The sequence below is a fragment of the Colletes latitarsis genome, chromosome 9, assembly GCF_051014445.1.
Source record: "Colletes latitarsis isolate SP2378_abdomen chromosome 9, iyColLati1, whole genome shotgun sequence".
Taxonomy (NCBI): Eukaryota; Metazoa; Arthropoda; class Insecta; order Hymenoptera; family Colletidae; genus Colletes; species Colletes latitarsis.
Window position 1 is genome coordinate 15,946,929 of NC_135142.1, and position 24,484 is coordinate 15,971,412.

The 24,484-nt window shown below is 29.9% G+C and overlaps 3 protein-coding genes across 3 annotated transcripts; all 3 read right to left on the reverse strand.

Moving 5' to 3' along the window:
- Positions 1 to 897: 897 nt before the first annotated feature.
- On the reverse strand, positions 898 to 7,050 carry Crz (corazonin). Its single transcript, XM_076772615.1, has 3 exons — positions 6,986 to 7,050; positions 1,298 to 1,528; positions 898 to 1,091 (listed from the first exon to the last, which is right to left on the reverse strand). The coding sequence occupies exons 2-3, from the start codon at positions 1,526 to 1,528 to the stop codon at positions 975 to 977; spliced, it is 348 nt and encodes a 115-aa protein (XP_076628730.1). The 5' UTR covers positions 6,986 to 7,050; the 3' UTR covers positions 898 to 974.
- Positions 7,051 to 8,968: 1,918 nt separating this feature from the next.
- LOC143345545 (uncharacterized) lies at positions 8,969 to 13,206 on the reverse strand. Its single transcript, XM_076772790.1, has 5 exons — positions 12,836 to 13,206; positions 12,403 to 12,595; positions 12,183 to 12,319; positions 11,866 to 12,094; positions 8,969 to 11,014 (listed from the first exon to the last, which is right to left on the reverse strand). Exons 2-5 carry the CDS (start codon positions 12,588 to 12,590, stop codon positions 10,855 to 10,857), a joined length of 714 nt encoding a protein of 237 aa, XP_076628905.1. The 5' UTR covers positions 12,591 to 12,595; positions 12,836 to 13,206; the 3' UTR covers positions 8,969 to 10,854.
- A 551-nt stretch (positions 13,207 to 13,757) lies between these two features.
- On the reverse strand, positions 13,758 to 24,379 carry Edem2 (ER degradation enhancer, mannosidase alpha-like 2). Its single transcript, XM_076773437.1, has 17 exons — positions 24,037 to 24,379; positions 23,909 to 23,954; positions 23,452 to 23,552; positions 22,087 to 22,126; positions 21,877 to 21,989; positions 21,641 to 21,794; positions 21,428 to 21,556; positions 21,189 to 21,360; positions 20,947 to 21,104; positions 20,757 to 20,861; positions 20,339 to 20,683; positions 20,030 to 20,194; positions 19,846 to 19,944; positions 19,422 to 19,739; positions 19,144 to 19,357; positions 18,746 to 18,807; positions 13,758 to 16,898 (listed from the first exon to the last, which is right to left on the reverse strand). The coding sequence occupies exons 1-17, from the start codon at positions 24,156 to 24,158 to the stop codon at positions 15,474 to 15,476; spliced, it is 3,768 nt and encodes a 1,255-aa protein (XP_076629552.1). The 5' UTR covers positions 24,159 to 24,379; the 3' UTR covers positions 13,758 to 15,473.
- Between the last annotated feature and the right edge of the window lie 105 nt (positions 24,380 to 24,484).

Consider the following 24,484-nt stretch of genomic DNA (forward strand, 5'->3'; position numbering starts at 1 on the left):
CCTGTTATAACTACAACCTTCCTTATAAAGAAAATTTAATCCCCTCTGTTTCAAATTATCTGGAATCCTGGAAGTCATTGGAGCACCTTTTCCAAAAGAGCCATTAAATAAGAAGTTATAATTCCCACGATTTTTAATATTTTTCCGTGAAAAAAATATTGTACACGCTTATAAGATGAATAAATATGTCTACAAAGTCTCAGTACAAAACAGCCTATCTGTCATTAAAAAAAAAATCACAAGAAGGGCCGTGAAATTGACAGTCTAGACAGCAATACCTCCTTAATGAACATTACATTTTATGCAAACATAAATACTACAAACCTAACCCAGACTCTGATATAGATTGCAAATTTAGTGTTCATTAATCTTTAGAACAAGCTGGATGATACGGTATAAAAAAACAGAAAGCATCAATTTTAAGTGATAGTATTGTATATCGTCGATGTTTCGACTAACTTATAATGGCACGCTTCAAAAGAATTATGTATACATATGTATAAGCTCTAAAACGTAAAGAATATAAATGTAATAATCTGTAAAAAAAATTGTTAAAAAGTACAGAAAGAAAGTTAGTATTGTAAAATAGGAGAGTATATGCAAAAAAAATAAGTAGGAAAGTTATCAAAATGTAAAGAAAATTTACAAATGTCATTTATACCCACACTCGGGGCGCTTATGGCGGTCCTTGCCGCCATCTTTTTAACGAATATCAAATTTTCTAAACCAATGACACTTGTTTCAGTTATTAGGAGGTCCAGTATTATACCTTCCAATCGAATTTTTCTGTTACATGTTTTTAAAAAATCTTATTATTTATATTCTGATTACAAGAAACTAATTAAAATTACTGATCGAAAACGCTTAATAGGCAAGAAGAATTAAACGAAACAAAAGTACCGTAGTAGTCATATATTTGATTAGAACAATTTAGCGATTAATTGAAACTGACGAAGAACACACTACTAACATATTTAATAATTATTATTGATAGGAGTAGGTTGTTGTCGCATATGATCCAGGGTGGTAATACCTTCCGGAAAATTTCTTTTCGAAGACATGAAGAATTCACAGGGAAGTTGTTCTAATATCTGTGAAAATACATCATTTTTTAACTTAGACATACGATGGTAATGAAGAAATATAATGAAATAGATAATTGCAATATCGATTCGCCTACTAAAATGTATTTAAGCTTTGCGGTCTCTCGACTAGAAAAATATAAATGATTCGTGTGTTTCGCAACTTAAAATTCTCGATTTACGAGACATAGAACGTTATACGTGTCGTTACTTACTTGGCTGTTAAGGTTTCCTTGAAGCAGTAATCTCAGCTTCTGTAGCTCGCAGTTAACAAGGACATTGTCTAATTGACCTGCTTTCTTACTGGCAGGATTTGCCACTTCTTCCAGCATGGACGACGATCTCTTTCCGTTTGTCCAACCGTGACTATATTGGAACGTCTGACAAACAACCATTGTCATCGTCAACGACAAAACGAAGAAAGCCAGTACGCGTGTGATAGCCATCTTGAAAAGCCAAAAAATGTACACGTTATCGTTAAACAAATACTTACCAAAAAAGGAAGCATGGCAAACGAGTTCAATTTGTTCTTAAATTCGAAGATCGGAAATGTCTTAAATGAACACCGGATAATTTAAATTTATTTAAGGATAAATTTAATAATAATGTTATCGATTCGGTGATAAATTTACGAATGATAAAAGGCACAAACACATCAAATAACCAATTTATTATATTTGAAAAGTTGTCGAAAGAGAAAATCAATTTTTACTATGTCATACTGTACCTAAAAATATAAACCTAAAAATCAAAATTTTATTATACTAAAGGTTATTGACTTAAATCCAAACACCTTAGGACTTGACAACACAATTGCATGGTTTGTTTATTTGAAACCATTTTAATTTGAATCATGGGAACAAATATTCCGTGTTCCAAGTACTGTTATGAGGTAACTCGATACGAAAGCATATCGTGAAAGTATTTCACAGCAGCTAATTTGAATTTGTGCCTGTTTCGTGCGTTCTTTTCCTGCGGTCAAGACGCGAAAAAGGTAGTTTTAACTTACGATGCGCACTGATCGTGAACGTAAAACAATGACTGTTCTTGTGTCACGGCTGACTTGTCGGATCAACGATCCGTTCGAAGTTGTACAATTTAAGGATGGTTATAGCCCCGACCGTTTAATGTGTCAGCCACCTGTTTTAAAATTCAAGCTACACGTATACTCGAACAACACATACTGCAAATAATCGTAAACTTAATTTTCTCCTGTTTTCTGTCTTCGATATTTCCAAGAAACCTTGTTATTTCAACTAGGCAGCTTTTTATTTTCGTTTACTTGATTTGGAGACACAAATATACTATAATACATATATCATGCAAGAATATTCGTAAATAAAATACGTACGAAGTGTGATTATAACTAATTTATACCACAGAAGCATACGACAAATTAACAATTACAACGTTAGAATTAATTTGGATAATAAAGGTTCTACTGTGTTACCAAGATGGATATAGAATTTAATTTTTTATTTTTATTAACGTAAAATGTCTGCACTATGACACGTAATGTAAAAACGAATCAAACAAAAAGTATATCGATAAATAAAAATCGATATGAAGTACTAGTATCCGAATTTAATTTCAAACCTAAACCCAAACGACTATGGAGAAATTTCGAAACTTCACGCTGTTGATGGAATATACAAAGAAATGTTCAAATCTTGAGTAATCTTGCAGAACAATTTAGAATCGAACGTAATATCCGCGGTGATGCAATAAAAGATTAAATGAAACAATACACTCTTGCGCAATTCACCACCGCAATTTTCGCTTCGTTCAAATGAAATCGTCGATGGAACGTCGTGAAACGAAATGTCCGATCGTATGTGTACAGTAAATCGAATTCGATGAGTTTAATTGCGAAGCACAGTCAGGTTTCCTCTTCAAACTTTACCTATCGATACAATTCGTTCTCTTAACGCCACATCTGCATTTTTCAGTTTCATACATTAACCTTGTTATATTGCAATTTTGCAATTCTTTAAAGCTTCTTCCCTACACTTGAAAGAAATATAATTAACGATATATATATAATCAGAAAACAGTCAATTAGTGAACGTAAAAGATATTTTCTATAAACTTTATTTTAAATGATAAATAAAAAGAAAAAATAACTATTCAAGATTCAAACGAATAAGTCAAATAATAATGAAAACAACAAATAGTTTTATATAAATTTCCAAATTGGATCTTTATCTAAAATTTATTTTGCAATTCTCGTACCTACATTTTAACGGTTTGGGACGAACAAAATGAAATCAAAAGTCTAAAGAAACTCTAGTTACCATTGAAAAATTGGAAACATTAAATTATATTATTTATTTATATTCTAAAATATTATTCAACGAAAGAATAATATAATACGATTAAATTAATTTGTTGAGAAATAGACGCGAATAAGAAATGAATAACGAATAACGAATAATTTGAATAATCAGTAACCGGAGTACTAAATAAACGAATAATTACTTTTATTCGAATAAAGTTTTTCCATGAACAATAGAATTTTACAGGAATCCACTTAACGTTAATTTCTCTAGTTTTCAAGAAAGAAATCTAATTAACGATATATGTATAATCAGAAAACAATCAATTCGCGAACGTAAAAGAGTTGCGTTTTTAGTGCGATATTTTCTATAAACTTTATTTTAAATGATAAATAAAAACAAAAAATAACTATTCAAGATTCAAACGAATAAATCAAATAATAATGAAAACAACAAATAGTTTTATATACGTTTCCAAATTGGATCTTCAACAAGTATTTATTTTGCAATTCTCGTACCTACATTTTAACGATTTGGGACGAACAAAATGGAATCAAAAGTCTAAAGAAACACTAGTTACCATTGAAAAATTGAAAGCATTAAATTATATTATTTATTTATATTCTAAAATATTATTCAACGAAAGAATAATATAATACGATTAAATTAATTTGTTGAGAAATAGACGCGAATAAGAAATGAATAACGAATAACGAATAATTTGAATAATCAGTAACCGGAGTACTAAATAAACGAATAATTACTTTTATTCGAATAAGGATTTTCCATGGACAATAGAATTTTGCAGAAATTCACTCAACATTAATTTCTCTAGTTTTCAATTAATCGAGGACACTTGTCACTGACGAAGACACAGACAACGGGCCAAGAAATATTAAGAAAAAGGAAAAGAATAGGAAAAAAAAATCATGAAAAATCTCGCGCGTCATTGACGGTCTCAAAATCCTCGAGAATTACGGGTACGCTTAATTCCGTCCATTCCACAAATTAACTCGAAGATTCTCCGATAACCAGACCACGTGATAAGAAAAGAAAGAAAAAGGAAGGAAAGCCGCGATTCCGATGTTTCAGGAACGTTAAGACGCATTTACTTAACATTCACGCTTTCGATTCGAAACCGGCTACTTTACGATTAATGGCCGGTTCGATCATTCGTTTACGGACGCTCCAGAATCGCGACTCGAGGAAAGAAGAAGAAGAAAAGGAACCCGGTCGTTTATCTGCGTGCATTGACAAGCGCGTACGTACACCGTCACGTGAGGATTTTTCGAAAAATTTCAGAGTACCTTCGTACGTTTCCACGTGCTAATTTTAAAGGAACCATTAACGCTACGCGCGTCCCCGGTCATTAAGATAAGAGTAAGTGCTACTAAGTGTCCCGTGGATAAGAAACGTAACCAGCATCTCTGTCGCATAGAGACGAGCCATTTCTGAGTGTCGTTAAAAAAGGCGCGAACGTGCCCGCGCCTTGGCATTGTTCGACCTTTAGCCAATAATGGCGGTGCATGCGATCCTTTTGCCACTGAAATCACGCCGTCCGCGTCAACGCGGACAATTTATGCGAATCTGGCTTACCCGTTCATTCGTACAGATTATTGAAACCGTACGACCAAGTACTTTTTATAGCGCGCTAAAGACCAGAGTATACGTAGCAGAATCTCGATTATTGCACGAGAGACTCGTTCGTTGTATGGCGTCGACAATTAAGGGGGGATGACCGCTAAGCGACAAGTTAAACTGGAGACGTTAGGCATAAACAGTGGGGATACGCTATTTCTCGTTGGATTGGTTGCCTTGATTATTGCAGAAATTTTCAACCTCCGTTCCCTGCAATTATCGAGGCTCTACTGTACAATGAGTAACTTTAATATTCGGACCCTTCGCAATTCTCACTTTGTCGTTTTAGTTTTTAGCCGTTTACGGCCATATGACGAAAAAGGTTTTCGACAAGAATTTAGTAGTATCGAACGAAAACAATTTGTTTTAGAATGTAGGGACCGTCGAAGCAAATCCAAAACGCGTATTGCACGATATGCATGAAAGTGTGGCCATAAGTGGTTACACATTTGCAATTTTAAAACAGCATGACTAAGTTGTGTACACCGTGTATCACAATTTTTACGGCTCAAATATTTATTACTTTCTAGTTCCAGACTAGTTAAAAATCACTTTCTCCAACATTAATTTATTCCAAAAATACAGGTAACCCTCCTATAACACGATAGATAGGTTCCTAGAAAATACCGTGTTGTGTGAAACCATGTTATATGAGACCCAAAACCAGTATAAAAAGGGGAGTTATGTTCCGAAAACTTATTAAAAACAAATATTTTTTTTTTAATTCTACATAAGCAACTTAATTTTTATGAAGAATATAAATGTATGTATAACACAAAACAAAAAATATTATTTTAATTTAATGCAACCTTAATTTAATAAATTATAATTTGTTTATATTTTTTAATGTAAAGCCACTATAGTTCATTATTCCTCCACGTCATTATTTTAAGGTAATTTAGTTTTTAAATATGTTAAGCAAAAATTATGTTATCCAGTGCTGTAGGAGTACAGTGTTGTACAAAAGTTTTCGCAATTTTCTTATCGTGTTAAAGCGAAACCGTGTTATAAGATGCCGTGTTGTAGGAGGATTCTCGCAATTTATGAATCGTGTTATAGAGAAACCGCATTATAGGAGAGCAATCTGTACTGACAAGTATACCTACTGTGAGTATACGTATGTGACATTTATGGGGTCCATCGCCTCCAGTACTCGCCGCCAGAGGGCTATGCTTTTGTCTCTCTCGCAAGCGCTCGACTGGCCTTCCGTTTCTATATGTACGCTTTTTAACCAATTGTACAATATCATGGCGTTTAAGATAACATCTACTAAGATGCCCTACTGACAAGTAGTTCACTTGGCAAACTTTGGGACGAAACACGTCCCCTCTCCACTTTTCCATCTTTCACTAACAAAATCCTCACACATTCTTTAAAAATTCACTAAACGTGATAGACATTTAAATAAGCCAAGATTAATAATTTTATATTTGATATTTAAACAAATTATTCAAAATTGTAAACATTAGCAAACTTTGAACATATTTGACTTACGCTAATTATATCAGAGACCTTGTCGTTAAAATAAAATTTGCGTTACAAAAATTGAGATCTATTCAACACAGAATAATCGTAACATTAACCGGAGATTGAAACAAAGATTTGTACTTTCGAATTGTGCCGATCGTTTTGAAAATAAGTTTTTTGTTGACGAATTAAAAAAACCAACGCGACCAATGGAATCTTACGCGAATAACTCGTTACACTACCAAAGACATCGATTGTTTAAAACTGCAATCTGTGCAAATGGAGTAAATAAAGATTTCACTGGCAAAAAATTTATTTTTCTTAATTATTCTATTGAATACGAGGCAAAATTAATTTTTTTAATTCTATTGTATACGAGAAGATGCTTATTGAAATTTTATTTTTGATAACGGCTACTGATCATATACATTTAGAAACAGTACATCGACTCGTCATAGAACAAGTTGAAAAAATGATATTTAATATACATATATCTATACGTCAATATAAATGTTCATTTACCTTAAAATTGATTAAAGACAACGCAGAGATTGGCAGTACCGTGCTGAGTTAGGTGAATTTGAGATACTGACGCGTTTGACCGTTTGAACCAGCTTTATATAGGAAAATTCTGTCTCACCCTCGATTCACAGGACTCATTAATAGCCCTTCAATCGAACCGTTATATAATCTATAACATATTATCAAAAGTTTAGAGTACCCTTGTATAGTAACTATCAATAAAACCTATAATATTGCACTAATTATTATTAGGCAGTATTGTAATCAATCGCGTCAGTTATAGGAAATCGTAAAATAAATTTTAATTGAGAAGTTCAAAGTTTCTACGGGGCTATTATATCCTTAGAATGATGATCTATTGTACGAGATAAATAACGTTTGTTAAGACAAGAAAATCATAATTGAACTCTACTTGTTGTAGGAAGTGAGACGGCCATTTTGTTTGTTGGCCTAGGAAGTCTTGGAATAGATTTGAATTAAAAAATCAAACGATCAACTTTAGGAAATTTCGTACTAAATGTGCTGTGATGAAATCGAAATGACCTGAAATCAGCATGAAATCTTGTTCTAACACAAGGGTACCAAAACATTTACTATGGACCAAAATAACTCAGCCATTGTCCGCCGTTCCAGAATTAAACTGTTTGCTTAGTGTTACAAAACAAATCTCATAGAACTGTGAATATTTATAAATTGTAGACTATTTATTAAATTGCTTTTGTTAGATTTCTTTGGTTGGACAATATTAATGCAAGTATCTGAAAATATTTTTTTTTTTAAATATATGAAACATTTATTGATGATATCGAAAAACGACGGATAATCAATTTGAAGAGCTTCGGAAAAATTCAATATCAAATTACGAATTTATTATTAATCATAACTTGGACTGCCTTTAAAAAGAATTTTTTAAGTGAAACAACTTTCATAAATGTTAGACTGGATACTACTAATTATCTTTGCACGTGAATAAAATTGTATGAAAAAATATACAAAGTTTATAAAGGGTATACAGAGTGTTCGGCCACCTCTGGGAAAAATTTTAATGGGGGATTCTAGAGGCCAAAATAAGACGAAAATCAAGAATACCAATTTGTTGATGGAGGCTTCGTTAAAAAGTTATTAACGTTTAAAGTTCCGCTCGTACTGAATTTTTTTCTAGAAAGTAGATAGGATTTCGGGGGTATGTCTATTCACCAAAAATGATTGTAATTGACCCCTTCAATCGAAAATAATTTTTTTAGTATGATTTGAAATTTTTTAATTTCGTCTAAAAATTTCAGTACTTTCTCGAATTTTTTTCTCGAAAGTGGGTAGGATTTCAGAAGTATGTGTATTCACCAAAAATGATTGTAATTGAGCCCCGCAACTGAAAATAATTTTTCCAGAACGATTTGAAATTTTTGAATTTAATTGTTAATAACTTTTTAACGAAGCCTCCATCAACAAATTGATGTTCTTGATTTTCGTCTTATTTTGGCCTCTAGAATCCCTTATTAAAATTTTTCCCAGGGGTGGTCGAACACCCTGTATAGTTTTTACAAATGGCACTCGTTTATAATACTGATTTATTTGTGTATTTTTCTTTATTTTATAAAATATACTTGACTATGACAATATTGCCCCAAATTCCCTTACAAATTGAAGACGATATCGTGGAATAATCGGTATAGAAAAGTTTTATTGTAAAAATATTGAAAATGCAGTATAATTTCTTTATACAGAAAAGATAATCACGTATAAATTCATAATTACGTTCGCATCATGTATACAAATTATTATGATTTACCTTAACAAAAAAATTGATTTTAACGAAATAGTGGATGAAATCAATTAATTAGACATGAGACCAGATTTGTATAGAAATAAATGTCTAAAAACGACCAATAAATGTCTTAAATTTAAGAACATAATCATTCAACATGTTTTTCCGCTACTTCGTAATAATCTAATCTAACAATAAGTATGGAAATAAATATAAGGTTTATTGTTTAACAATAACGTTTATTTTTTAATTATCGATAAAAGCTTCATGTATAAAACAGATATTCTGTACATTTGTAATATCGTTGAAGATTCACTCAGTCTCCAAAATCTATTATGACGTCCCTTCCAACTGAAAATTATACACCCTAAATACATTCGTGTCAGAAAATAGTCAAAAATTTTACAAGTTACTTATATAAAGAATAAGCAGAACTTAAAATATTTTCAGCTTTCAACAGATCACATACTACTAACGTGATCTTGTTATTAAGGTAGTTCTTAAATTCTTTATAAGAGCAATTGTAAGTCAAATAAATTTAAAATTTATCACACAGTGATATTTCAAGAGCATAATGTCGTAAGACATAATTCGTGTTATCTTCTCATTGTGTATACGCATGCTATGTTCAATCACTCATTATTATGAAAACGTGTTTCATATAACAAATGACACAAGTAATTATGTGTCTAACTATTGTGTGACAAGCCAGTGCTAATGTATATCTACAGACAGTATACGTACTGTTTCCTATGGCAGGATCTAAAGTATCAGAAGTTATCGCATGACTAATATCACTCCACTCTCCCCTAGGAATCTGAATAAGTAATTTTGAATACACGTAATATTAAATAAACTAACATGACGTTATTGGACAGTGCTCGATCAGCTTCATCTTATCAAAATTAGAATAAAAACTAATTCTGTTTACTATACAGAGTTCAAACGTGGTTCCTGTTTAAAAATTTCAATATTATATTTGAACAATATTGAGTTATAAACTGTATCAGAATATTTTCTGCGAACAAAATTTTATTTGTATGCATTAACACAACCTGTATTAAACTTAATCCATTATTATTCTATTAATAGTTTAAAAATCACACTATACGAAGGATTTTTAAATATTGATATGTAAAATTGGCTGTGTATTAGTACCACCAGAATTAATTAAATAATTATTATAGTTCATAGTTTTTTATATAAAGTATCAAACATTTGAATACATGTTCCTTCCTTGCTTTAAAAATTTGTTAAAAATATAGTTATTTATTCGATGAAATAAAAATTTTAAAATAACAAAGTAATCGAATAAAAGAAACACTTAAAAATAGAATAATCTATAGTTCACCATAGATTATTAAAAATAAAACTAACAACAAAGTTTACATATAAACTCATGATGCTTTCTGATTCGTAGTTTCTTTCAAATACAAAACATAAACTTTTAGTATTTATGATTTGATACAGGGGTGATGAACTGGCGACCCAAAGAGCTAGTTGTGGTTGCTTCCCTTATTTTTCTATTCCGCGCAAGCGTACAACTGCCCCCACTATGCTTGCTTCGCAAAGTTGGGACGAAGATTCGCTGGGCGAAAGAGGTGGAACTCTCATGGCTCGCAGCAAAATTCGTCGCCCCTGATTTAATATACACATTTCAATGATCTTTCTTTTACAATTTCAATTAATGATTCAATTTTTTTACTTTAAAAAGTGAAGTTATTTGTATTTGGTTTCATACAAATTTAAAAATACCTTATCTATTACTCATAGTTTACAACTCAATATTATGAGACACATGTCCGTGCAAATATGCAATACGTTATATCTTTGGTTAGTTTATATACATGTTTGAATAGCAATGGTACTCTTTGAAAAATGTGATTAATATTACATCAAGGAAATCAGTTTGCAATATAAAATTATTAATCGCAATTTCAAAGACCCCTGCCACGTTTGTTTTGCATTCTTATTACATCTTAAATGCTGCTCTTACTTGACTTAATCAATCAGATTCGTTATCCTGTTGTTAGCGTTGTCCAAAATTTTACAATGGCACGTTTTTTCACATAATGCACACTGGGAAACTATCTATAGAATGTTTTCACGCGTCACTTGAGAATGAATCATCCATTGCCAAAGTAGTAGAAGAATTCCTGCTGTCGTCTGAATTCATTGCAATATATCTTCTTCTTAATATCTCCTGTAAGTCGTTACAGGGGCTGTTTTCACGTTTAACGCGAAGAGGACGACCTCCTGGTGATCTAAGAAAATTCATATTAAACCATACCATAACTTATATTGAACAATAATGTACAATTACAGTTATAGAATTGGATATTATATTAATAATTTTCAATAATTATCTAGATATTTAACTAGATAAAATATTTTTATTCAAATAGTATATCCAGATAGTCGATATTAGCCACAGAATTTATCTGTGACGAATAAAGTTTTATCTAGATACATAACTATATAACTTTTAATCAAACAAAGGACCAATAATTAAAACATTACCCATTAATTTCTTATCTACTATTCCTTATTCATTATTCGAATAACCTTTCTTTTAAATGACGATGGATGAATAAGTAATTATTCATTATGGAAATGAGAAAACAATTCTTTGTCTAAGCATACATTTATAGTGTATACGTGTGTGAAATGTTAAATATAGTATGTATATGCTATGTGTAATTTTTACGTTTTATATTCGTGCGAAATATGTATTTTGTATGGCACTAGCCTTAGTTTTGTGTAGTATATGTCGTATTTGTCATATTTTTGTGCGAAATGTAAGATTTATATTTATTACAGTGTACAAACCACAAACTCCACACAAAAGTCACATACAGTCCACAAATACTACATATAATACTACCCACAGATTATACATCTACAGACATTTTCTTATTTCCATAACAAATACATTCGCCCATCTTTACTATTAGAAGAAAAGGTTACGCGAATAATTATTAACAAGTAACAAATAACGAATAACGTTTTATTCGTTCAACACGAATAACAATGTATCAGAATAAAGCGTCATTCATTATTCTTCGTCTAGATAAAAATATGCCCAATATGTGATAATTATAGTAATCAGTATTACTTAATAATTGGTTTCAGTTGAATGTTTGCAATATCCTTAAGTACATTGCCCATAGATGCCTGAGAATTTAATGGAGGCTTTCTGCGTTCCTCAACTTTATGATCTTGCAAACTTGCTCTCCTCGCAATATGTGGAGTTGTAGGCGGTGGTAATGGAGGGGGCGGTGGTGGCGGCGGTTCCGTCACATTTTCAGTACTAGTTCCATTCACTAAAGATGCAGTGGATGTATCTAAAAGATTTTTTAATTAAAATATATTTAAAATGCACTTATAGTATAGTAAACAATAAAATAAAAATTCTTTCCTATATATACATACATCTAGATTGTTTCTTGTTTTTAACTATTGCTGAAATTTGTTCCTTAAGCTCCTGAAGTTCTTGTTCCAAAGCAAGCAATCGAACTTCAGATCCAAAACTGATAGGTTCCAATAAATCTGGCCTAACGTTAGAAAACCTGGTATAAACAAATATTATTAAGTTAATAAATTATTAAATCAGCGAAACAAAATGAAATATAATAAAACTATATATACAAACTTTGCCTGTCCATATCCATTCGTGTCTTTATAATCGCTACTAGTTTCTTCGTTAATCATGGAACTTGTCATTGAATGCAAAGGTGTAACACTGACATATATTTTTGGCGGAGGTTTCAAAGGTAACAATGAACCAATTCTACGAACAATGCTCCTTCGTTTTCCATAGTATTTTGGTGGTTCACCCATCTAAACTAGAAATCAAAAGTGCCTTTTACGAGTTTGATAATATCAGATGTTAAGAAAAATTAAAAACGAATAAAAAAGAAATGTAATCTAAATTTCTAAAAGTCACTGATCTATAATAAAAATACGATTACGCAAACATGACAGAATTACAAATTCATATTGGTAAATTGGTTGCGTGGTTTGTAACACATGGTTGTTATGCACGTTACCTAGATTAAATGTGACAATTACGTACAATACCTTACCTTTGAAATTGTTGATTGTTTCTCGAAAAATCTTGAATTTGATTACTAGACTGTCGAGATGTGTTACAAATGTGTCGTATATCTGATTGAGCACATCAGGGCCGTCCAAAATTCGAAATTAAAATAGCTCCCTTACCATTGACGCAAAGCCAACAACCAACATCTGACGACAGGTTGTCGTAACTTGAACACGCAAACTCCAATGAAAAGCGGCTTAAAGTAAAACCGTAAAACTATATTTCTTTTTTCAAAATGTTGTAATTAAAACTTATTTACTCATGCATTATTTTAATCTAATTTGAATCGGAATGTTTGTCATACATAGTACAGCAACTAAAAAGTTAGTAATTTCAGCAACAGTATTACACGATATTTTGAAAACTTATTTGTGACGATATTACGAACTCTTTCAATTATATAAGAATTTTGTATTTCAACATATTGGATATTATCATTTAGGTGATATTATTAATCAATGGAAAGTATTTTTATACACACGCTGGACAATTCATCCACAACTTTGTATATTTTATAACGCATAAATAATAGATAAAAATAATAATGAAGAAGTATAAATAAAAAATAGATGATAAATAAAACCCTTGGATAATTTAATGTAACCTTCATAATTTTATTTTATACGCTCAAATGAAGAAAAACTCATTATCCAGTAAAACGAGTCAAGAAGTTTTAATAATCTACTTATGTAAAATATAATTTAAATTTATTAATAAAAAAAACTTTGACGAAACAAGATTTCTATAGATTTATCAAATATCTATGCTTTGCCTATTATTGTTATAATTAAGTTTGTAGGAACTATTAATAAAAAAATGTAAATTTTTAGACTGGGATAACAAAAAAGAAACGTTTTAATTTAAAAAGTAAGCATTGTTAGTTTGAGATTTTGTGTAATGAGATGTTTCTTTGTAACAGAGATTTTATTTATATTTCTCATTGTGTTCTATTTCTGTACCAAAAATTGTTAACGTATCATACTGGTATCATACATGTCTATTTTTCTTATGTATCTTTACAATATAGACAACAATCAAATCAAGTGATACATACATAAATACACATATATACAAACAATATAATATATATATATATTGTATATACATAAATATATATATGTATGTGCATACGATTTCTGTCTATACATACAATCTATGCAAAATTGTAACTAGTTTAATTTACAATAAACTTTGCAATGTCCATTTTGGCATTCAGTATACAAATTTTTACATGATAATTATAGAACACAGACTTATTACCTACTTATTTATATAATATCTACATTTACAGTCAGTCACATGTTACACTGGCTTAACCCAAATACACATGTCGTTCTAAATTGGATTGGTTTATAACATGTATTTTTTGTGCATTTTATATGGCACGTAATATAACTTAATTCTTGTATTGCAAACTTAGAACTGTTTTATACAACGTGTAATATAAACATTTTATACTTAAAAGAAGAAGTATAAGTGGATAGTTTGTAAGAAAACTGAAATATTTTAAATTATTGAACATCACTTAATCTATTATAATTTTGACCGTTATTAACTTTGTTACATACCATATGACATGTATATACATTGCTATTTATACAATTTTATGTACATATAAGGCATATATATTAATACATAAATTCGAAATAAATGTATATAATTGTTACAGCAATATGGAATTAAAAATATAGTAATATCTTTAAAGTTGATAAATATAGCTCAAAGCAACAGCAAAAATTTCTATAAAAGAAATCACTTCCTAAAAAATGTATTAAGCTTTACAATTATCTAACAAATTTTTACAATATTATATAATAGGTTTTTTTGTTATTAACAAGATATGACATATGTTTTAAGCAAAACAAGTAATTACACTTGAATAGATAACCAATCTACCACCATTTTTATCTTAAAAACAAAACACACATTGTACAGTTACACATAATTTAAAACTATTTTCTAATAAACGTTATCTATATTCTTGATGAGAATATAAGATAAAGTTGCACTATAGAAAAACAGCACAATATCCATTATTTGTTGAAGTATTCATTTATACATCATGGCACATGTTTGAAGTACAGAAAAATGAAAAATAAAAATAGAACCATAATTCTTTTCCTAAGGAGAAAAACAATATGTTGTACTGTAGTGTGTACAAGAAATATACTATATTAATTATTAAGTGGTATATATAAAATTTACATCTGTCGAAGCCTTAACAGAATATTCTTTCACAACCTCGTTAGGAGAAATATTTTGCACTCGCTGTCTACATGTATTGTTCATTTCCTTGTAACTTCGCTACGTTTTTGTTTTTTTTTTTCAAATAACAAATGAAATTGGATTCTCTTTTAAGCACCAAGTTTAACAGAATTAGCATTATGCTGATATAGTCTGGTCGTTCATAATATTTTTTCTTCATTAAATAACTCATTCTTTTCCTAAAAGATTTCCTGTATATAAAAACATTAAAGCTCACTGCACAAACATTTGAGTTTTAGTGCAAAAATATCAAATGTAGTGTGGATAGGACTGCCAGGATCGTAACATTTAGAAATCTATTTATTTTTTTTTTTTTTTTAATATTTATAATTCATCTTAACATTTGAAAGCTTTTATTATAATTCATCGTCGATATGTTTGCTCTCATGCTTCTGTACATCGACTTTCTTACTTTCAACTTCAATTAGATATTTTTGACTATCTTGCGATTTACTTTTTTCTACAGAATTAAAATCTGAAGCGGAAGTTTTTATTTCTTGTTTAATGTGAATAGAATGCTTGCTTTTTTCTTTTTCAGACACCCATATTTGATTTTTAAAATCTTTGGACACTTCTTTATTTCTCATAAGTTCAATATGATATTTTATTCTATTTTTTAATTCGTCAACCTCACTTTGATTCTGAGAAGAAACATTTAAAATAACATTGTTCAAGTTAACAATTTCGTTACTTGCACTATCTACTGCATCTCTTGTAATATCAATGGGTTCTTGATATTTTCGAATACTATTTTGTTCCGAATTCCTTACAGCTTTTTCTATTTCTGTTAATATAAAGTATTCAAAGTCTTCGAATTTTCCAACTTTAACATCTTCGTTCTTCTTAGGCATTTTAAAAGTGTCTTTAGTTTTCATTTCCGTTTTACTACTTTCATTGCTATCCGTCATAAATTCTGCGATTGTAGAATCGTGCTCTTTAGTTTTCTTTAGTATATCTAGTTTTTCTAAATTTTTCAAATCTCTCTGCCAGTTATCAAACAGTATATCGTAGTAAGAATTTTTATCTATTACCGACTTTTCCAAATTTCCTTGTGCTCCGTCGGCTAATATTTCACGGTACTCTTTATGCACGGCTTTATTAACATAGTCTAGTACAATAAGATGCTCGGTGATACTTTCGTCTTCTATATCAAAAATATCTGGTAACAATTGTCTGAGAATTTTATAATTACCAGCTTGAGAAATATTAAGCTCAAAAATTTTAAACAATTGCTCGCTATTTAAACTGTCGGATTTCATTGATTTCAACACCATCATGACACTTTTCATATTTAAAACCACAACGTCCATCTTTGTAAGTAAATATTGTTTTAGCAGTTTCTGCTTATTGAAATCCATTAACTGGCCCATTTTCATAATGGACGGATTAGGTACAATTTCAGATAGTTCTTCTAAGAACCATAAAACTTTATCCCGTAAAGATATTTTTAGAATATTAGCGTTTCCACCCCGTGACTTTCTTATCCAATTATAATAACTTTCTAATATAAAACTTCTGATTTCTAAACCTGTATTGTGCTTTACATCTGAATATATCTGGTTGACGAACACTTCTTTCAACTGTCGCCATTGTTTTTCTACTAAGGTGTTGCTTTCCAACTTGCTTGTAACACGAGTAGGTAAATACGACGACGTAATTCTTACTTCCCCACCGAGTGGATCTTTGATTATTTCTGCACGTAGATTATGAACAATGACTATGTCTGATCGATGTTTGATCTCAGGAACCACGTCCAAATTTGTCCCGCTGCTTGGAGATGTCTGTTATAAAAAAATGTCTATCGATTTTTAGTTTCATTTTACAAATCATATGAAATATATAAAAATGCGACTTTAAAAACATTTATATTAATCAACAACCTGAAATAGAATTATTGCAAGCGTATTTTTAAGTAATTATTAATGAAGTAAAGAAGGAAATAAGAATATAATAAAAAATATAATAAATGTAGTAAATATAAAAATCAACAATTTAATTTCTGTAACAAATATAAAACCTCGAATAACAATTCGTATTACACAATATTAAGAATAACTAAAGAAAATATAAATTATAAATGTTAACACGTTCAGTGAGAAGGAGGTATATATTCTTAGGATCGGTATGTTCGTTGACGGAGATATCAGTATACAGTTACTCACAAAAGTATCCATTCTCTTAACAAGTATAACATCTTTTGTTTACTTAATTAATGCTACGTTCATAATTATCTATTATAATATATATTAGTATAAAGCTCGATTAATGTACTTCAAATTAGGTCACAGTTTTATTACGAAATTATATGCAATTTATATAAAAATGTATTATCTTTCAAAGAAATAACAAAAAACTATCAGCCCAGAGTCAATATTTATTTCATAGAAACTTATTTACAATTAATACTTTGTGTGATATCCTCGTGGATATCAATTGGGCTGGTTTCTTTTATAAAATTTATATCTATTTTGTTCCATTCTGTTGTCAATACATTTTTTAACATTTTTTTTTATACAAAACATTTTAATTCCACCCATATATGCTCGATGGAGTTAATGTTGGGCGATTCAAGTGGTGCATTTAATGATTTTGGTACATTGTAAAGGATCCATTCTTTTATAACCTGTGCACAATGTTTTGGGTCATTATCTTGTTGAAAGATAAAACTAAAAAAGTTTTGTTTTAATATATTCAAGTATACAAATCGATCCATTATACCATTAATAAAATGAAAATTATCTACTCCAAAACCATTATGGAACCACTACTGTATTTGACTATTGGTAATAAGTTTTTTCTTTATTCATTTCAAGTCTTGCTTGTCTTCAAATCTTTTTTTTTACCAAATGAATTAAAAATCTCAAATTTACATTTACCACTAAAAATAACTTAATTCCAAGAATTTTCTGAGAATTCTACACTTTTTTTTCCTTTTGTTCTTTTCAGAAACCCATGATTTTTTTCTGGCATTATGACTATGGTGATTTTCACCATATTTCTTATAATGCGTATACTACCAAACAAACTTCGTTCAACTGACTTAACATACGTTATGTAAATCAAGGGAATATAAAAAAAAAAGAAACAAAATTAAACGAAAACAATGACACTCTTCTCTTCACATTCTCTGGTGGACGGATACTTTCATACGTACATTTTTGTCACATACGCAAGTAACAATATTTTGTTCATGAAATATACATAATGTATCAGTTTAATAAATTATAATGTAAAGTATGTATATTAATCAAGGATTATACTAATATAGTTTACAGTGGATAATTATGAATATAACGTTAATTTCAAATGAGCAAAATCTGTTATAAGGTGATCGGATACTTTTGTGAGTAATTATATATCTCCGACGGTACTGCGCTACTCTTCTTTTGCGTTCGTTACTATCGAAACTTTCATTTTTAAATCCACACTGAACGCACTAAATAAGAAAATATCTTCTCAAATAATAATGTGCAGAATTCTTTAACTAATTTGCAAATGACATTCAATATTGTCATGTTGTATCTATAATCGTGAATTATATATCGTACTCGTGTCGCTTTATATAAATCAAAATCCATAGGAGAACATATTCTATGAAAATTATTACCAAACACCAAGGAATACAGACCTGTGGTGTCATTTGTTGTGTGGGTGCTTTTAATTGAACGTCGTCTTTTGGAAAGAAACTTCCTGTAAACAAAACAAAACAGGTATAGTTTAGTATAATTTGAAAATAGAAAAAAAAATTTCTGTTTTCTCTTTTCATGTACAGTTGACAAAAATATTTGCAATGCGTTTTATTGTACTTGATGTAATAAAATATTTTGTATGTGTAATTCATTCGCAAAACATAATAATGAAAGTAAAAACCGTTCATAAATATTTTACATTAGGAATTGTAATATATGAAAATGAATAATATTAAAATTAACATGAAAATTATTGGTATAAAAGAATGATTATTACTTTATATGACAAGTTACTTATTTATAACTTATATTTGTATGAAATACAATGATCTCTTACCAAGAGTAACTGTGAGATCACCATTTGCAGCAGCAATAGATTTTAGTAATTCAGAAGCCTCGATGCTAAACAAAAACACAACTGGAATAATTACATCATCCACTTCTTTTCCGTCCCCTGACATTGCAAACATACGTGAAGTTGCAGCACTAGAACCATCAACATTATCCAATACTATTCCAGCAACGGCGCCAGCCTGTTGAATTCGCCTTGTCTGCAATTATAATAAGGACATAAAAATCATCTTAATGTTGAGAATATGAATAGACAATATTTACCTTCTCTATAAACATACAACTGCCACGCTCCATTATTGCTATTTTGCCTGCGATTTCTTCAGCATTAAGAAGATCGGTACAGGCAGCAGACGGATACGTAAAAATAACTTTTTCAGTTATTTTATTTGATCCTTGTAATTTCAATCCAAAATGTGCTGGCCCAGCTAATAATGTGACTTTTTGAGGTGGAATTGTATTTGGTTTTATAAATGTGACTGCTTGTGGTTTAGTTTCAGCTTGTTGGGACTCCATTATATTTATTTCCACTGTTTCTTGCATGAATAGTGAACCTTCTTCTGAATCTTGTGGTGTTTTTGCCTGTGAAATTAAAATAGATATGCTTTTATTTTGTAAATAAATAAAAATATTGTACATAATATATTTACGTGCATATTAATATCTAGTAAAGAAATTTTTATTTTACCTTAGAAAATGTGTATGAAAATTGAACACGTCCATCTGCCAAAGTTAAAGTTGTTATTCCCATATCACTCAATAATTTTAAATGTTCCAAATTATTTGCCTACAATGATGGAAAATAGTTTTTAATACTTGTTTAAATAATACTTACAAACGACTAATTAAAATGCTATTTATTATTTTCTTACCTGAAATTGTGCAGCGCTTAATCTCCTTTTTATTGCCCGTCTTGGACATACATCTTCAACCATGTTTCTCAAAGGTTGTCGCACCGACGCAGGAAATAGATGTAGGCTGTTAGGACATGTGCGATCCATTTCGTCCACATGTACGACATCGCGCTCAAAATCTTGCTTGATTTCATAAAATATAAATATTGTGAAAATGTAGTATATAATAAAACTTCAATAGTCTAACAAAGATTGTATTTCACAATTACTTCATGATTTGACCATTAACTATAATATATTTATTCGTTTAATAATTTATATATTTACCGAAGAAACGTTAGTCCTTATGGAAGCAAGTGTCAACGGTAATAAATGTCCTTCGGTTGTAAAAATAAATTCATCCAAATCTAAAATTAATTCATCTGGCTCCGTGAATAACAGAAATAAATATTTGAAAGTTTCCGATAATACAAAGCTATCCATTGTGTCATCGTGTTTATTAGTTCTAACATCTGATACAGCTGCATAACCACACGGTACCCTGGCATAAGTTTGCAAACTCTTGAGTACCTTACGCCCAACTCCCAAATAATAATGATCACCTGTAGCACGATACAGGAAATATGTTGACTCAAGAAATTCTGGCCTTAATGGGTGGTGTCCCCAATGTACCTAATAACATAAATTGAAAAACATTTTTAATATTAAATAAAAGTTGTATTTATTAATTAAGGAAATAATCAACCTGAAAATCAGTAGTAAATGCTTCTGGTATAAAATTATGTCTTTGCATAACTTGATACAGCATTTCATGTGTTTCAACAGCAGGTTTAATATCGCCTTTTAATACCTAAAACATAAAATGAAAATTAAAGAAATATAATAATATTGATAAAAAGGCAGTATTCAAATATAAAATAATAGCCGAAACTTACTTGTAGACCAGGCCAAAAAGCCAATAAAGCATCCATGAAATTTTTGGAGTTTGTATTTGGTCTGTGCATATGTACATCTAACAACATCGGTCCTTGGCTAACATATTTCATTACAGCTTGATAATGTTTATTAAACCGGCCAAGATACTTTTCATCATCTACATAAAATTAAAAATTAAGTTATAGTATCATAAATTTTCGTTATAAAATCATAAAAATACAAATTACCAAATGATAATTACCTAATAAAATATATGCCTTAAGGCAATATTCATAGTAGGAGTCTATACCTGCTCCAACTCCAGAATCTCTTCGTACCCAATCCCCAGAATGTACATTTAATACAGAACCCATTAAATCGGTACCACGATGACGCATTTTCCATAAAACGTCCATTGCTTTTTGTGCTTTTTCCTATCTCATGCAATATCATATAATAAAAAGTTTTATGTATATACATAAAATATAAAAGAAATTGTACCTCGAAAATTGATTCTCCCGTTAATCTCGACAATGCTGCCATTTCTAAAATCATGCTACCTGCGCAAGCTGTACATGTTTCTCTTGATACTTCTAAAGATACTCCCTTCATACCATGCTTTAAATTTATCTATAGAAGATATATTATTCAATATAAAGATTAGTGACCTTTATACTTTGCTTATTACAATATGATTAAACAAAATTGTATTACTCTGCCATATGGTATTCCTGTAGTTGTGTTAAATGCAGGTAAAAATCTGTATCCTAAATCTTTGGCTAAATTTAGAAGTTCACCACGATACCATGGCATTATATCAGCTCTTTGTTGTAAATACTCTGCTAATATGTGACCACTCAAAAGACCTCTATTGAACAAATTATTTCAAAAAATTATAATTAATGAAAAAAGAATTAATATGAAAAAGTAAAATAATTTAAATATCTTACCCAAGCATTCTAATATTAGTCTCAAATAAAGAAACAATAACATCTGTGTCGAAACTAACATCTCTGGCAACAAGTTTAACTGCATTTTCAAATTCATCTAAATCTCCCAATACCTAACATAAATTAAATACACATAAATCAATTTAAATTATCTTGTATCAAAATACATCATTTTAGTGTGTAAAAAGAATTATTTTTTAATACACTTACCACAAGTGTGTCTAATGTATCAACCAATGTAAGTGAGAAACTGGAAGTAAATAATACATAAATATGGTTGTAATTTTGTAATGCAACCATATATAGGGTATTCGGCCACCCCTGGGAAAAATTTTAATGGGAGATTCTAGAAGCCAAAATAAGACGAAAATCAAGAATACCAATTTGTTGATTGAGGCTTCGTTAAAAAGTTATTAACGTTTAAAGTTACGCCTGTACAACGGCAATCTGCGAACAGCTGCGTACGCGTGATAGTGGTTCTCACTCACAAGACCGCAAGACTATCGATACGTCAGTAAGTAGAATTTCTCACGCTGAATGAGAACCACTATCACGCGTACGCAGCTGTTCGCAGATTGCCGTTCTACAGGCGGAACTTTAAACGTTAGTAACTTTGTAACGAAGCCTCCATCAACAAATTGGTATTCTTGATTTTCGTCTTATTTTGGCTTCTAGAATCTCCCATTAAAATTTTTCCCAGGGGTGGCCGAACATCCTGTACAATATTAGGTAATTATATAGTTCAGCGACTTTTTTCAATTTTGCGTACTTCGATCTAATTTTTTATTAACACTAACTTAATATTAATTATATCCATTACATATATTTATGATTAGATTTAGGATATGCTACTTTTTTCAAAAGACGCCCAGCGGAAAACCGCTTACCACCATAGCAACCTGCAGCAAATGAAATAGAAACTAAGTTAACTTAAGCTTAATCATAGGATGAACATGCTTCTTGTAAATTCTATTAGTACCTTGTGCGACTAATTTTTATTTCGTCGCTGAGTGGAAGACCGCTTACGACCCAGAGCGAGCGCGACACCATGCTTACTGTAGGCTGTCATAGCGGCAAGCGACTTTTCACTTAACGATTGGAAAAAAACTAGTATATTCTAAACCTAATTTTAAATATATGTAATGGATACATTATATAAAATAAAGACTTTAAAAACAATTAGACAGAGATCAAAACACTTAATTCTGCTTATAAATTACCAACCTGAACGTTTTAAATTATTCTGCTTATTTCAATTAAATACTATTTTCGTTAAAAAGTACACTACTTTTTCGAACTCCCTCGCTTAATTTCTTGTTTTGGTGACAAAATAAAGACTTTAAAAGAAAATATAAACTGAAAGGCGTAAAATTGACAAAAACAGTTAAACTGCATAATTACCTGATATTGTAATAAACAATAATTTAACTGTATCAAAATATTACTATAAATTTTATTATAATACAAATATCATAAAATATTTATCTACTCTGAATAAAATTTACAAAAATAATGTACTTATCGCATTAAATTTGTTTTACTTTGAATATAAATATAATAAAATCTTATTCTTACTTTCCCAATGTGGAATCTATATCACCTCTATTTGGTTCTGATCCTCTATACCGCCCTTTGCAACTTAATGGCATTAATTCATCTGCAGGATATGCATTATCCTTGAACATAAAATTGTATTATTTTCAATTTATTATATTGAGCATAGTCAACAAACTGTATAGTAAAATATGTCAAATAAATCATTTGTGTAGCAATTTGTATATAAGTTTCTGAACTATAAGAATTAATTTAAATAAAATATATGTACAATGCTCAGACTTAAAACTTTCAAAATATTTTCTAATCTTCTATGGAAAAGAATATAAAAACGTTAGTTCTATTTATTTTACTGACTTTTCAAAATGCAATCTGTATCTTTCGTTTAAAGAAATTTTGAATAATATTATTTAATTTTGCTTTGTTTTTGTAACATCTTTTTTACACTAAAAATTTATTAAAGATTTATTAACTTTACCATATAAGCATTATATGCATGATAAAACATATCCCTGGCTTCTTCCCTGCAATTGAAACGATACATGTAATAAATATGTAATAAAATTAAATTACATATGTAATACAAAACTATATGATAATACAAACTTTAATGCTTCTCGTTCTTCCTTGTTCATATATTCCAATGGGTCATCTTTGGATGCAGCTAACAATGCTTGTATGCTGCATCCAAACATAAGTAACCCCCACATAAAACAATCGCAAGCCATTTTTTTATATAAGACAATGTGTTCCTTCTGATGTCAAGATCTTATATTTGTAATAGTACACATTGTTTTTCATAGATTTTTGTGATTTATATACCAAAAAAATCACTATTGCATGACAACCAAATAATATGATGCATTATATATTGTAAATACACCAATCTACGTCGCTTATTTTGCTTATTATCAATCTTTATCTTCCTGTCTTTTGTTGCATCTTTTGAAGACAATTACACCACACCATAAACTTAGTAAAATATAAAATCTTCTATACAGTATTAGTCGTCAATAAAGCAAAAATTTACACCGTTCAGACATTGACATTTATT

Coding starts and splice junctions, on each gene's coding strand:
- Crz (XM_076772615.1), bottom strand. CDS start 1,528: ATGGCTATCACACGCGTACTGGCTTTCTTCGTTTTGTCGTTGACGATG. Junction 1,092..1,297: donor AAGGAAACCTTAACAGCCAA/GTAAGTAACGAC, acceptor GTATTTTCACAG/ATATTAGAACAACTTCCCTG.
- LOC143345545 (XM_076772790.1), bottom strand. CDS start 12,590: ATGGGTGAACCACCAAAATACTATGGAAAACGAAGGAGCATTGTTCGT. Junction 12,320..12,402: donor AATGGATATGGACAGGCAAA/GTTTGTATATAT, acceptor TGTTTATACCAG/GTTTTCTAACGTTAGGCCAG. Junction 11,015..11,865: donor CAACTGAAACCAATTATTAA/GTAATACTGATT, acceptor GAATTTTCTTAG/ATCACCAGGAGGTCGTCCTC.
- Edem2 (XM_076773437.1), bottom strand. CDS start 24,158: ATGGCTTGCGATTGTTTTATGTGGGGGTTACTTATGTTTGGATGCAGC. Junction 22,127..23,451: donor ATAGATTCCACATTGGGAAA/GTAAGAATAAGA, acceptor ATTTACTTCCAG/TTTCTCACTTACATTGGTTG. Junction 21,795..21,876: donor ACTAATATTAGAATGCTTGG/GTAAGATATTTA, acceptor TTTGTTCAATAG/AGGTCTTTTGAGTGGTCACA.